Source organism: Lathyrus oleraceus, chromosome 6 (genome assembly GCF_024323335.1).
Source record: "Lathyrus oleraceus cultivar Zhongwan6 chromosome 6, CAAS_Psat_ZW6_1.0, whole genome shotgun sequence".
Lineage (NCBI taxonomy): Eukaryota > Viridiplantae > Streptophyta > Magnoliopsida > Fabales > Fabaceae > Lathyrus > Lathyrus oleraceus.
The window spans coordinates 433282271-433296175 of NC_066584.1; the positions used below are offsets into that span (position 1 = coordinate 433282271).

Consider the following 13905-nt stretch of genomic DNA (forward strand, 5'->3'; position numbering starts at 1 on the left):
TTTCAAAAATTTTACCGTTTGGATGAAGAAAACCAGATATTATGAAAACTTACCGAATATTTTGCAAAACAATGAAGAAATACCAGACGTTTTTTAAATTGCCGGTAAAAATTCATTGGATTCTGGAAAATTGTTGAAGAAATATTGGTTATTTGAAAAAGCCAATGCAAAATTACCGATTTTTAAAAATTAGGTTGAGTTATACCAGATATTTTGAAAAATCCAATAATCGATAAGATCTACCAGATGAAAAATCTGGTACATTCCAAAAAATTTGATTTTTTTTTTAAATTCGGTAAGCAATAGTGAAGTTATTGATTGTGAAACCCACACCTAACTGTAACCTTCCAACCGCTTCTAGTTTATACAGATCTCAACATAAACAGACATTTCACTTTCATAGTATAACTTTCCTTCAATCACATCCTTCTTCGTGTAATTTCCTCATCTCTCACAATCCATGATCAATTTATCTCTCTCTCTCTCTCTCTCTCATCCCACTTGTGGTATCATAATGAATAGTAACAACAATAATATCATGTTATTTACCAACAAACTGCGCTCATGCCAAACCATCAGTTTGAGAGTAAAATATTTGACATTTACAACATATATAAAATAAATTATCAATGTCAGAGAAATCATAAACCTATTATTATTTGAACTATTTAAAATTAAACATATATGTAAAACATACTCCGTAAATGGTGAAAAACTGAGTAAAATTCACAAGGGAACCATCAAGACCACACAAATGAAGCATATTCGACTACTAGATTTTTAAGTTTATGCAAAAAAATATGGTATATATAATTTTTTTCAAAAAGTCAGGTATACTTCAAAGTTTTATCGATTTTTGAAATCTCCGATAATAACAACGTTAGAATCCAACAATTTCTAGATTTTTCCTAAAAGTTCGCTAAAACTTTAAGATGTTTCTAGATTTTTCCAAACTTTCGATTAAACTTCAAGGTTTCCGAAATTTTCATAAATATCTGGTAAAACTTCATGGAATTTCGGATCTTTCCAATATCTCAGATAAAACTTCAAGAAAATTCTAAATTTTTTCAAAAAAATCGATAAAAACTCATATGTGTTTTTTAAATTTCTGTAAAAAATGCATAAAAAACCTCTCTAGCAAAAACTTTCGTATCAAATATTTAAAAATAACTACTAATTTTTGGTTATTACCGAATTTTACAGTTTATAGAATGTAAAATTTTAAAAGGTAATAATGCAATTCATATATTTGTTATTTTACAAAATTGTAACGATGTCACGTATAAACGGATTGTTAGGATAAAGTTTCTAATCCGTGGCCTTTGGCAGTTTGATGAATTGTGACAAATGTCATGAAGATCCAATGAAGAATTCTAAAATTCTTTTATTTAGTTTTATTAATAATAATGTCTAAAGTCTTAAAAAGTTTTTAAGCATCACTTTTATTATTTTTATATTATTTATAATTTCTAAGTATGTATTAATGTAAAAAAAATTGTTCATATTTATAAATTAATGATTTTTCAAAAAAAATATCATTTGCTTCTATCCCTAGATTTTCTACAAAATTTCATGTATTGAGTAATATAGTGGGTGGGTGGGTGTTGTCTAATGTAGTTTCTTTATGTTTAAAGCTCTCATTGTTAGGTTACCAACCTAACCAACTATCAGGATAGTGTGACCAACTAGGCAAACCCAGATTTTAAAATATCAAAAGACAAACACTATGTGAGAGATCAATAATTAAAAAATTGTATTAGAGATTAACTTGTAAGACCTCCATTACTATTGTTTAATGTTTCAATTAATTCAGCCACCATGATAACAAATAAATAAAATAAAAAATGTGAATGTTGATAAGATAAATGTCCCCAAAAAATATTTATAATTTCATCAGCAAGTTCTTCCAGTCCCTAGATTTGGGCTTTGTAACCATAATATACAGATAACTCCTAATCTATAATATATATTATATTTTCTAGTCTTAAAAAAACACATTTCTCTGATAAAATAAAAATCCAAAAACAATATATCACAATCTCAATCTCCCATAACTTAAACTAATTTTACACATGATGTCTCAAGATGGCATGCAGATGGTGATAGAGTAGCTTAAATACCAGAGAATTCTGCGTAAGAGTTTTTGCGTCTTTCTGATATATCGACCGAGTTCCACCGTTGAGGCTGGCCTGTTAGAAAAACTGCAGACAGACAGCTCTGTTCATTGAAAAATGTAACCAATATCTATACAAGCACAAACCGATTCAAGCATTTATTTCGGAATTGCATTGGTTCTCCCTGCTGTAACTTCTTCTACCCCAAAGCATGTTTGAGCAAGTTGTTTTATCCAGTCTCGGGCCTTCAATTTTATCTTGATCCGTTGTTGATGCTTGCGAGTGACGAGGCGGTTCGTCTCGTGCTTCTACGTTGCGCGGTTCGAATGATGGACATGAACCGTCGTTGCAGGTGCACATAGGTATTGTCATAGATGGAAACGGACTACATGTGACGGGGCAGAGTAACTCCGAAGGAACAGAGTCAACACAGTTTCTTTGGGTCTCTGATGCGTGAGAAAGATGCGGCTGATCTACGTCACGTGGATGTAGCATGCATGGCGTGCAGAGACCAAGAGACAAATGTAATTTGTTTTCTTTTGCTTGGGAGCCTGGCAACTTGACAAACGAGACAATTCCGTGTCTACAAAGCGGGCAAGGGATAGAGCCAGGAGGGCCAACGGTTTCAGAAGAAACATTGCTCGACGAGCAAAGATAGAGCGCACATCTGACACAAAGTTCATGTCCACATCCTGCATGTAATAAAATCTAGCACCATTAATTACTTACACTGTTATGCATAGTTGATTAAGCTTTTCAGAAAGAAATAATCGCTTCTTTAGATTATTCATATCTAATCACATGCAGAAGAAGGCAAGCAAACAAGAAGATATTCAAAAGGTAGAGAAACAAGTACCTTCTGCTGCCACCGAACATGGCTTCTCCAGGCATACGGCACAAAAGTCGATCTCGTCAGAGGAAGTCGTAGAGGATTGCAATCCATACTCTCTGCAGTTATTTCAAATATTTTCAACAAATGCGTGTTCTTCACTACAAAATATCCTTACACTAGGATCAAAAATACCTTGCTATGTTGAGAGCACTCATGAGAGGCAAGGACAAGTAATTTGAATGAGGGAAGGCGGGTGTTACCGCATCAGAACTGGGTGCCAACAACAGTTCAAGCCAATGGCGGCCCCACATCCGAGCAATATCAAGCGGAAGCCACCTAGGGGGAGGAAACAGAAATCAAATTAGTATTGATGTGTAATGAAAGAAAGCAAAAAATTTGTACTCAAATAGCCTTTGAAAATAAATTACCCGTTGCAATTCAAAGACATTCGACTTGCACCTCTTGCAAGGAGGATCTGTAAAAGAAAAACATTATTGTAGGATTCAAAGGAAAGAGCCAGAAGGTATATCATGCATTAAGCCCCTATTGGATAAACAACTTAATTAGGAACTTAGCGCTTATCTTCTAAGTGCTTATATAAGTTACTTCTATCCAAACATGCCGTAAATCTGAAGCAATTCTTACCTGACAGCATTTTAAATTACCCCCACAGGCAGCATAATGCAAAGGAGAGCTTCCGGCCCCTACATCAAATTACATTCATTAAGTTGAAGGTGGAAAACAACACGAGGTATTTAGCATATAAAACAAAAGACGTACCGATTAAATCCATTGATGTTCCGTAATGAAATGTCACAGAAGACATATTTGCATCAAGATCAAGTAGCAGTTGCACACAATCAAAGTAACCATTTAACGAAGCCATATGAAGGGCAGTGATACCACCATCCGCCGTCTTATTTACAAACTTCGACAGGGCACTGCACTGGAACAATGTAAATAAATTGCTAGAATAAAATCAAGAAGACTAGAAACTAAAGTAAATTTGGGCCTTAAACTAATGAAAAGAAAAGGTGTACCTTTCTTCATTTTTGCCTCTCACATTTGATCCACCACCATTGTCAGCATCCGAGCGAGCACGTATAGCTTCATAAGGCGCACTCGGAACAAAATCGGCCACAACAAGTCTAATACATCTTACATGGCCGTTCATTGCTGCAAAGTGAAGAGCTGTTCTCCCACTGAGATAATCTCCTCTCATAACCTGTTATCACATCACATAGTCTAAACTCTAGTGCTTTTGAAAATCAAACTTTCATAATGAAAAAGAGAAGAAAAAAATTAACACAACTCACATTGCATCTGAAGAGTAGAAGTGTCTGTACAACTTCCCAATGACCATATCTACAGGCTTGCATCAAGGCCGTCTTCAAAATTCAAATCAAGGATTCAAATTAAACCATACATACACATATTCTATGAAGCATAGACACATGACAGACACGTCAACACCGATAATAATTTGAAAAAATAATAAATTAAATGTAATCATAAGTATCGGTGTCGTGGATGGGTCCGCACAGACACACCTTTTTTAGAGATGTCAGTAGGTGTCGGTGCTACATACCACATATAGAAAAAATTCTCATACATCTAAATAAATTAAACTTCATGTTATGATACTGACATCTGTTAAATTGGTGTCAGATCCATTGATCTGTTTGCTTACCATAAAACACAATCAAACAGCAATTGCACAGAATATAATCATACCAAAAAATGGAAAATGTATATTCCAAATCCAATTTCAAATATTTAAAATTCATCACTAATTGTAACCATCTCATTCATTAGAATAATCGTATGACACTACAATTCTAGTTTCAAATCAAAAGGGGACATAGAAAGAGAGATACCTGTCCAGAATAATTTTTTGAATTAACATCAGCTCCATTCTCAAGCAACAATGCAACAATCTAATAAAAACCCAAAAACCAAAAACAAACAAATAAGCAAACTTTGAAAAAAACAATCAAAACGGTTATTAATTATCAAAAACATGAATTGTGAAACCTCGTTATGACCCTTTGCAGATGCAAAATGAAGAGGAGAATTAAGCCCCCCAAAAGTAGAGTATTTAGCAAGACAAGGGTTACAGTTCAAGAGCATCTTGGCCTCCACAAGGTCACCGTCTCTCGCCGCCGACACCAGTCTCTCACCGGAAGCGGAGCATCCAAAAGAATTACCCATTTTTTTGTGTCTCTGAACAAAAGAAAGAAAGGTCAACGTCACGTTAACAAATCCAACAAACGAACAACGTAGTAATATCTTCACGCAATGTTTAAGATTAAGAAGGTGGTGATGATGACGTGGTACGGTAGTTGGAATTTTAACCTCTTTGATTGTGATGTGAGTGTTGTGTTGTTGTTACTTGCTAACTCTTGATGGTTTGTTTGTTTTGTCTGAAATGAGGAGAAAATGTTTATATATAACATCGTTTTATAATAGTACTAGTACTATACTTTACTTTCATTTCTTTTGTTCTTTTCTTTCTTCAAACATTCACTTTAAACAAATTGGTTCTTTTCTCGTGTCAATATAGTTACACTTTAATATTTATTTATTTTGGTAAAATAATGTAAATTAGGTTCTAAGTTGTTCAAATTAAAACATCTAAAAATTTGAATTACACGCTTAAATTAGATATTATTAATGAGTTTCAATGTTCTTCATCATGATCAAATTTGAAATTGATTTTTCAAAAGAGATTAATTGCTATGTATTATCGTTGTAAATTTTTTTACACATCAATACATCACAATCATCCATTTGTGTTACTTTGCATGTGATTATAATAAAAGTCAAACTTCTCTAACATATCAATGGTTATAATTAACTGATATTGTAAAATATCTTTACACTGTCAGTGCATTTCAATTAAACTCTTTTCAAAATCTAATAAATCAAAATATATATATATATATATATATATATATATATATATATATATATATATATATATATATATATATATATATATATATATATATATATATATATATATATATATAAGTTATGATCAAATAACACCTAAATGTCAAATTTAATAATATAACATTTTCAATAATTCTTACTGCATATTTGTATAACAAAATTCGATTTTTTTAAAAATAACCAACTTTTTAAAAAATAATTCTAAAATAACAAATTTTTCAAAAAGAATTCCAAAATAATCATATTTAAAAGAGGATGCGTCAGATGAACCGATACGTCCCTTAAGGATCAAGAGGAGACGTCAATGACAAGAGCACCTGCATTGGTAGCCTTACGAGGAGGCGCCAATGCCCTTGGCGTCTGCATTGGGCCTCATGAGAAGGCGCCAATGCCTCTGGCGCCTGCATGATGATTGTGGTGTATGCGTTAATTCATTTGGCGCATACACCATTGTATTTTTTTTTAATTTTTATTTTTTTTATTTATCAAATAATAAAAAATAATGTAAAAAAAATATTTATTCATGATATAATAAATATTACATGGAATTGACAAAAATTTAATGACCCGACCCGATCGAAATGTCTCCCCGTTCCACATCTAGGTGCCTTAGTTTGTTTCCGAGGTCTCCCACGATTTTCCTGAGGTGTTTGGGGTCTTTGTGTGCTGACCTGATCGAATGATGACTGGTGTAAAGGTCCAACGGAAGTTCCAACGATATTTGATAGACGTGTCATCATTTATTCCCAATATCCGGAGGGGCTCTGGCCAACGACGCTTCCGTAATGGAGTTCGGTGCCCATGTCATCGTAGTTAGGTCGATAGGGTTGGGTGGATTGTGGACGTTATAGTTGCCCAAATTGGAACATTGAATCGTTTTGGAAACGAAGCAATGGTTCCTGGGGCGTACTATAGTTAAATAATGGATGTCTTTTTTGGTGATGAGATGTTTGAGTGGTCATTGGTGGGGGGCTACGATGAAGTGACCCATATGAATCACCTGGGCTATAGACGGTTGTAGTTGAAGCGTATGATTGTTGGTGGGTAGGGTTTGATTCTTGGTTTTGTGGTTGGGTGGGTGGCATGAGTGGGTTGCGACGTTGGGTGTTTGGTTGTTTGGTGGATGACATGAATGGGTTGCGAAGTTGGGTGTTTGGTTGTTGTGTGTATGTGGTAGGTTGATGTTGTGAGGTTGGTTGTTGGGTTTGGGTGGTTTGACATTGGTGTTGGGCGGGGACTTGTTGGTGGTGGTACGATGACGAAACTAGTAGGCGTGGATCCATCAAATACCGCGGCTCAGACACGAATTATTGAGTTGTTACCGACCTAAACCATGCCATATATTGTTGAGTTGGTCTTGCACCATGGATGACTGGTTCGTTTAAGATGTGTTGTCGTCGATTCCTCCATTGGCGACACATCTCTTTTGCAAAGTCTCTACAGTCGGAATAATCCCATTGGGCATCAACTCTTTTTTGATGTCAATTCCCCAAACACGTTGGAGGTTCTAGAATATGTTGTTGCATGCCGAACTGCAATTTGACCCAGTCACTCTGGTGCATTTCCACAGTAGTGAACTAGATAATTGGTGTCTTTGCTGTCCAAACTGCAACATCGTCATGGTTCACATCATGATCAAGACCCAGATATGGCCTCTAGATAAACTGTAAAACAATACGAAACGATTAGATGATAAATAATTTGATAAGTATTTTTAAATTAAAATATAGTTATGTAGGAGTATTACATCGTCTGATCCAATGTGGTCCAATAGATTGCTATAGACTACTATAGCGTGTTTCAGACACCTATTGTAGTTCATCTCCCTTATTGACCACCTTAGATAAAAAAAATGAAAAATATTATTTATAGTTAATTGTAATATAAAATATAATTAGTTAAGTGGTAAAGTGTTACACTTACTTTGTTGCAAACGGGAACATGAATGGGTTCTCGTTTATCGGGGTGAGTGACGACATTCTTAACCAACCTCATGCTTGTAGCAAATACGCACATGAAAAAAAAAACGTACAAGTATTCTTTTTTGAAGTTTTACACATTGCACCATATAGATGGGCCAACACAGTTGAACCCTAACTATATGTGCTTACCTTATTAATGTTGCGTAACAACGATAAATACATAATATTTACTGAATTACCTGTACTTTTTGGAAATAAAAAATTATCAAATAAAATCATAATATAACACCGAGCTTTATGAAGAGGCGCCCTTTCTCTTGGCGCCTGCATGTGAATAGTCAAATGCAAGGAAGAGACGCACTTCCTTTTGGCGCCTAGGAGTATTTGTAGTGAAGGGGCGCCCTTCCAGTTCACACATGCATGCTGACAAACTCAATGCAGGATCATCGGAAATTAAGCTCTCAGCTAATATGTGATGAAATATTATCTGTCATTGGCGACAATCCGTCGTTAAAAATGAGTATAATAATCCACCATATAGGAAGACATGGATAGCTAGGACAAAGGCTGTTGAAAAAGTGTTTGGCAATTGGGAGGAGTCTTACAAACAACTTCCAAAATACCTATTGGCTCTAAAATAGTATGCTCCAGGGACTATTATCAAGTTGGAAACGTTGCCCGCGTATACACTAGACGGGACGTGTGTTGTTGGAAATGAAATATTCCATCGAATATTCTGGGCGTATCAACCATGCATTATAGGTTTTTCTTTCTATAAACCAATTATACAAATTGATGGTACATGGTTGTACGGGAAATACAAAGGAACATTATTGATGGCAGTGACACAAGATGGTAACAACAACATTTTTCCAATCGCCTTTGCCCTTGTTGAAGGGGAGACTACTGAGGGATGGAGTTTTTTCCTAAGAAATCTTCGATTGCACGTTGCACCTCAGCCTAACTTATGTTTGATCTCCGACAGACACCCTTCAATCATCAGTGCATATAATAACATTGATAATGGCTGGCATAATCCTCCTTCGACGCATGTCTTCTGTATTAGACATATTGCTTAGAATTTCATGCGGGAAATCAAAGATAAGACGTTGTGGAAGAAGCTTGTCAATGCAGGTTACACATTATTGATGCATGCTTTCGCAAGTATACGAACGCGTCAGAGTAATATAAAAGATTGTCGAATCCACAGAGACCAAGTGTCAATCTATCGTTATTTATTGTTATGGAGTTTGATAACATGAAATAGTATCACATTCTAGGACTCAATTTAATTAAATTATATTATTATTTACTTTAATTTATTTCATTTTATCATATATTACGCGGTATTTTCTTTCTATTTATCTCAGGTAGTTTATTTGAAGCACAAGTAAAAAAAGGAAGAAAAGGAGGTGCAAAAAGGAATGAAAAGAAGCAAATATCAAAAAGCCAAAGCCCAGCCCAAAAAGCACAGGCGCTGTGCCTGTGACGAGCGTCACAAGGGCTGTGACGAGCGTCACGCCTTGCACACTCCTGTGACGAGCGTCATACATGGTGTGACGGACGTCACACCATTCCCCAATATTTTTGGCACCAGGAACGCAACAGACCACGTTGAAGCTACTTTCACGCTTGACCCTTTTACAACGTAATGGCTATATTTACGGAAAACCCTTGGAAGCAGTTGCAATAAGGATCAGTATAAATAGAGCTTTTTGGAAAGCTCTCGGTTCGACACTTTTTCCAGCTTTCTTTGCCGTTTTCGCTTTTTCGCATTTTTTCTTTTCCAGCAACTTAAGCATATTTTTACAGCAATACTTGTACGAGTTTTATATTGTTTTCCCTTGCAATTTTCTATTTTCCTTTTTAGCATTTAGTTAATTCTTTTTCGCACAATAGTTTCTACACCGGAAACTATTGTGTACCTTTTACCGGATCTAACCTTACGTTAGAATCTAGTTTTTTTATTCCTTCGCTTTTATTTTCCTGCCTGATTGAAGAATTCAAGAACAAATCCAACCGACCTGTGGTGGAGTGTTCAAGACTGCTATTTAATTTCTCAGGTTCTTTAATTATTGTTTGGATTTATATATGCCCTGTTTTACTGTTTATTTATATTATTTGCCTGAGATGAATCTCTTTATGCGCGATATTTATTTAAGTCTGTTTAGCATGTCTGACTGATTTACTTAGGTATCGGTATGTAGAGTAAGCGGAATGAAGGAATCAAAACCAAATTGATTTAATTAAGTTTAAAATTAAAATCACTCTTTTTACGGTCTCAATTTACAGGTTTAATAACAAAGTTTTTGTACGAAAGTAAAAGACATAAAGAAGTTAAAAGCAATAGAGCGAGAGTTTGAGTTTTTGACTGGACAGTGTAAATTGGACATTAATTCTAGATCAGGGCGAGAGAAATTTTTAGAGTTAATTAAATTCTAACCTTTTTCAAAAAGTATTTTTAAAGATTGAATGTGAGGACGAGAGTTAAGCATTTGAATTTAATTATATAACCTAAGTCAACAGAGCGAGAGTTTGAGATAAGGGTGTTTAAACGATTAGTGTTTTCTTAAAAAGAGTTTCTCCGGATTCTATTGTTTTCAAAAAGTGGTTTTTGACTTAACTATAAGTGACAGCTACGTTAATATAAAATCATAGTTTATTCAACAGAGCGAGAGTTTGAGATAAGACTTTTAATCAATAGCGTCAACTGAAAAGATTTATTTTAAAACCAAGAAACCAACAAAGAATTGATTCCCTAATTACGACGAACTACATACCGATATCCGCTTATTAGATATTTATTTTAGATCTTATTTTAGTTTTAGCTTTTCCCCCAAACAATCAAAGTATTACCTGCCTTAGCTTTACGAAGTAACCTTAGATAACGGTATATCGATTCATAAGTCCCTGTGGGATCGATATCTTTTAAAACTACGCGATAGAACTGTGCACTTGCAGTTTGTACCCCAAATTCGACTCATAAAGTCGCGATCAAGTTTTTGGCGTCGTTGCCGGGGACTTTTATTTAGTCGATATCGTAACTCTTCTGTTACGCTGTAGAGACTAAGGCTTTTCTTTCTCTTTTCTTTCTTTTGTTGATTTGTATGCCACGCACTCGCTCTCAAGGCGAGCCGTTCTACTTACGAATCAACGATATCGAACTATATCTCCGAGTCTTACGACGAATTCGGGAATATCGTGCTGCAAACAATCTCCCTCCTGTTGAACTTCCCGATTTCAAAAATATTTTCCCTTCGATACCCGAGATGGCAGAACCAGCTCGTGCTCTTAGAGATTACGCCGCTCCATCGCAAGATGAACCGCATTCAAGTATTGCTCAACCCGCAATCGAAGCAAACAACTTTGAACTCAAACCTTCACTGTTGCAGGCAGTGCAACAGAACCAATTCTCTGGAAATCCTATCGAGGATCCTAACCTTCATTTATCCGTATTTGTCCAATACGCTGATACTGTTAAAGCTAATGGTGTCACTCCAGAGGCAATTCGACTTCGTCTTTTTCCTTTCTCATTAAGAGATAGCGCTAGAAGATGGCTTCAATCTCTTCCTTCCAACTCAGTCACCACATGGAACGAGTTGAAGAAAGTTTTTCTTGCTCGATATTTTCCGCCAAGCAAAACAGCTATGTTAAGAGCCCAGATAAATGGATTTAAACAGAAAGATAACGAGTCTCTTTTCGAAGCATGGGAAAGATACAAAGACATGATGAGATTTTGTCCACACCATGGTTTAGAGGACTGGTTAGTAATTCATACCTTCTATAATGGTCTCCTGTACAACACGAGGTTAACAATAGACGCCGCCGCAGGTGGTGCACTGATGAACAAACCTTATGCTGACGCTTACCAACTTATCGAAAGCATGGCTCAAAACCACTATCAGTGGGGAAGCGAACGAACAATGGTAGAAAAACCTCAAACGAAAACTGGCATGTACGAGATAAGTAACCTTGATCATGTTAATGCAAAAGTGGATGCTCTGGTCTAGAAAATTGAAAGTTTAAATGTATCACCTCCAGCCACCGTAGTTGCCATAACTCAGAATTGCGAAGTCTGTGGAATCCAAGGTCACACTCCTGCAGATTGTCAACTCCTAACAGGAATTCAAGCGGAGCAAGTAAATTATGCTCAAGGAAGCCCCTACTCACACACCTATAACTCAAATTGGAAGAATCATCCCAATTTTTCATATAAGAGTAATAATGCTTTATACCCACCTGGACAATCTCCAAATCAAGCCCCAGCTATACCTCCGGGATATCAGAAGCCGATTCCATCTACACCTAACAATAACACCCCTAGGAAATCCAACTTGGAAATCATGATGGAAAAATTTATAGCTTCTCAACAGCAAACCAATAAAGATTTCTTAAACCAGAATGTACACACTGGCGAACAAATTAAACAACTAGCAAGTAAAGTAGATGCCCTGGCTACTCATAACAAAATGCTGGAAACACAAATTTCACAAGTAGCTCAACAACAAGCGCCTACTACTGCCCCAACTGGTACATTTCCTGGCCAACCCCAACCTAACCTAAGAAGCCACGCTCATGCAATTATACTGAGAAGTGGAACGGAAGTGGAAGGACCGTCTGACCCAAGGATAGAAAACCAAAACTCTAAAAAGTCAACTGAGGAGGAAAGTGAACCTAAGGAAAAGGAAGAGAGTAATAAGGAAACCGTAGAAAAGAAGGAACCTTATGTACCTCCACCACCTTATAAACCACATATCCCTTACCCTCAAAGGCTTATTAAAACCAAAGATGCGGGCCAATTCAAAAAATTTGTCGACCTACTAAAACAATTAAACGTCACAATTCCGTTTACAGAAGCTATTAGGCAGATGCCCTCATATGCCAAGTTTTTAAAAGAAATTCTTTCTAATAAAAGGAAACTTGAAGATAGCGAAACCGTTACACTCACCGCTGAATGTAGCGCTATAATCCAGAATATGCCTCCTAAACTTAAAGACCCAGGTAGTTTCTCTATATCCTGTCACATAGGAAAATTTGTCATTGACAAAGCCTTATGCGATTTAGGAGCCGGTATCAGTGTTATGCCTTTATCCATATGCAAGAGACTTGAAATGGGAGAATTAAGACCAACTAAAATGTCTGTGCAACTAGCAGATCGTTCCGTCAAATATCCTGTAGGAATTCTTGAAAACGTTCCAGTGCGCATAGGTCAATTCTACATTCCAACTGATTTTATAATTATGGATATTAGAGAAGATGAAGTTACACCCATTATACTGGGAAGACCGTTCTTAGCAACTGCCGGTGCAATCATAGACGTAAAATGAGGACGACTCACTTTTGAAGTAGGAGAAGAGAAAATTGAGTTCATTCTTTCCCAATTTTTGAAAGCACCTGCAATAGAAGATACATGTTACTTCATGGATATCATCGATGAATGCATAAAAGAAACGAAGTTAGAAAAAGACAAATCATCTAACTATCTTGTAGAAGACAAACTTAACCAATGTTTAGCAATAACACCGGACCCTACGCAATGCCTTAAGAAACCAACCTTAGACCTGAAAACACTTCCCAAGAATCTGAGATATGAATTCCTAGACTTAGAGCTTGAACGACCAGTGATAGTTAATGCTGACCTAGGAAGACTCGAAACAGAAAAACTCCTGCATATCTTAAGAAAGTATCCAACCGCACTAGGTTACAACATCACCGATCTTAAAGGAATAAGTCCCTCTATTTGTATACACCGCATCATACTAGAAGAAGACTGTAAAAATTCTAGGGAACACCAGAGGAGACTAAACCCGATCCTGAGTGAGGTAGTGAAGAAGGAAATAACCAAGTTATTAGAGGCAGGTATCATATATCCTATATCTGATAGCAAATGGGTTAGTCCTGTACACGTAGTACCAAAGAAAGGAGGTATAACAGTCATTGAAAATGAAAAAGGAGAAACTATAACCAAACGAATCGAATCGGGATGGAGAATGTGCATTGACTATAGGAAACTAAACAAAGCAACCCGAAAAGATCATTTCCCTTTACCATTCATTGACCAAATGTTAGAACGATTAGCAAA

General features: G+C 36.0%; 1 protein-coding gene and 1 non-coding gene across 2 annotated transcripts; both read right to left on the minus strand.

Annotated features, from left to right (window-relative positions):
* Positions 1-1866: 1866 nt before the first annotated feature.
* LOC127096623 (E3 ubiquitin-protein ligase XBAT33) lies at positions 1867-5404 on the minus strand. The gene is made up of 11 exons (XM_051035170.1): positions 5302-5404; positions 4981-5169; positions 4824-4883; positions 4263-4334; positions 3987-4171; positions 3727-3887; positions 3592-3650; positions 3375-3421; positions 3139-3282; positions 2971-3062; positions 1867-2806 (listed from the first exon to the last, which is right to left on the minus strand). The coding sequence occupies exons 2-11, from the start codon at positions 5155-5157 to the stop codon at positions 2265-2267; spliced, it is 1539 nt and encodes a 512-aa protein (XP_050891127.1). The 5' UTR covers positions 5158-5169; positions 5302-5404; the 3' UTR covers positions 1867-2264.
* A 6066-nt stretch (positions 5405-11470) lies between these two features.
* Positions 11471-11577, minus strand: LOC127098762 (small nucleolar RNA R71). The gene has a single exon (XR_007793461.1). It is a non-coding gene; the product is annotated as a small nucleolar RNA R71 (small nucleolar RNA).
* Between the last annotated feature and the right edge of the window lie 2328 nt (positions 11578-13905).

Coding starts and splice junctions, on each gene's coding strand:
- LOC127096623 (XM_051035170.1), bottom strand. CDS start 5,157: ATGGGTAATTCTTTTGGATGCTCCGCTTCCGGTGAGAGACTGGTGTCG. Junction 3,283..3,374: donor ATGTCTTTGAATTGCAACGG/GTAATTTATTTT, acceptor TCCTCCCCCTAG/GTGGCTTCCGCTTGATATTG. Junction 2,807..2,970: donor ATGTTCGGTGGCAGCAGAAG/GTACTTGTTTCT, acceptor TATTACATGCAG/GATGTGGACATGAACTTTGT.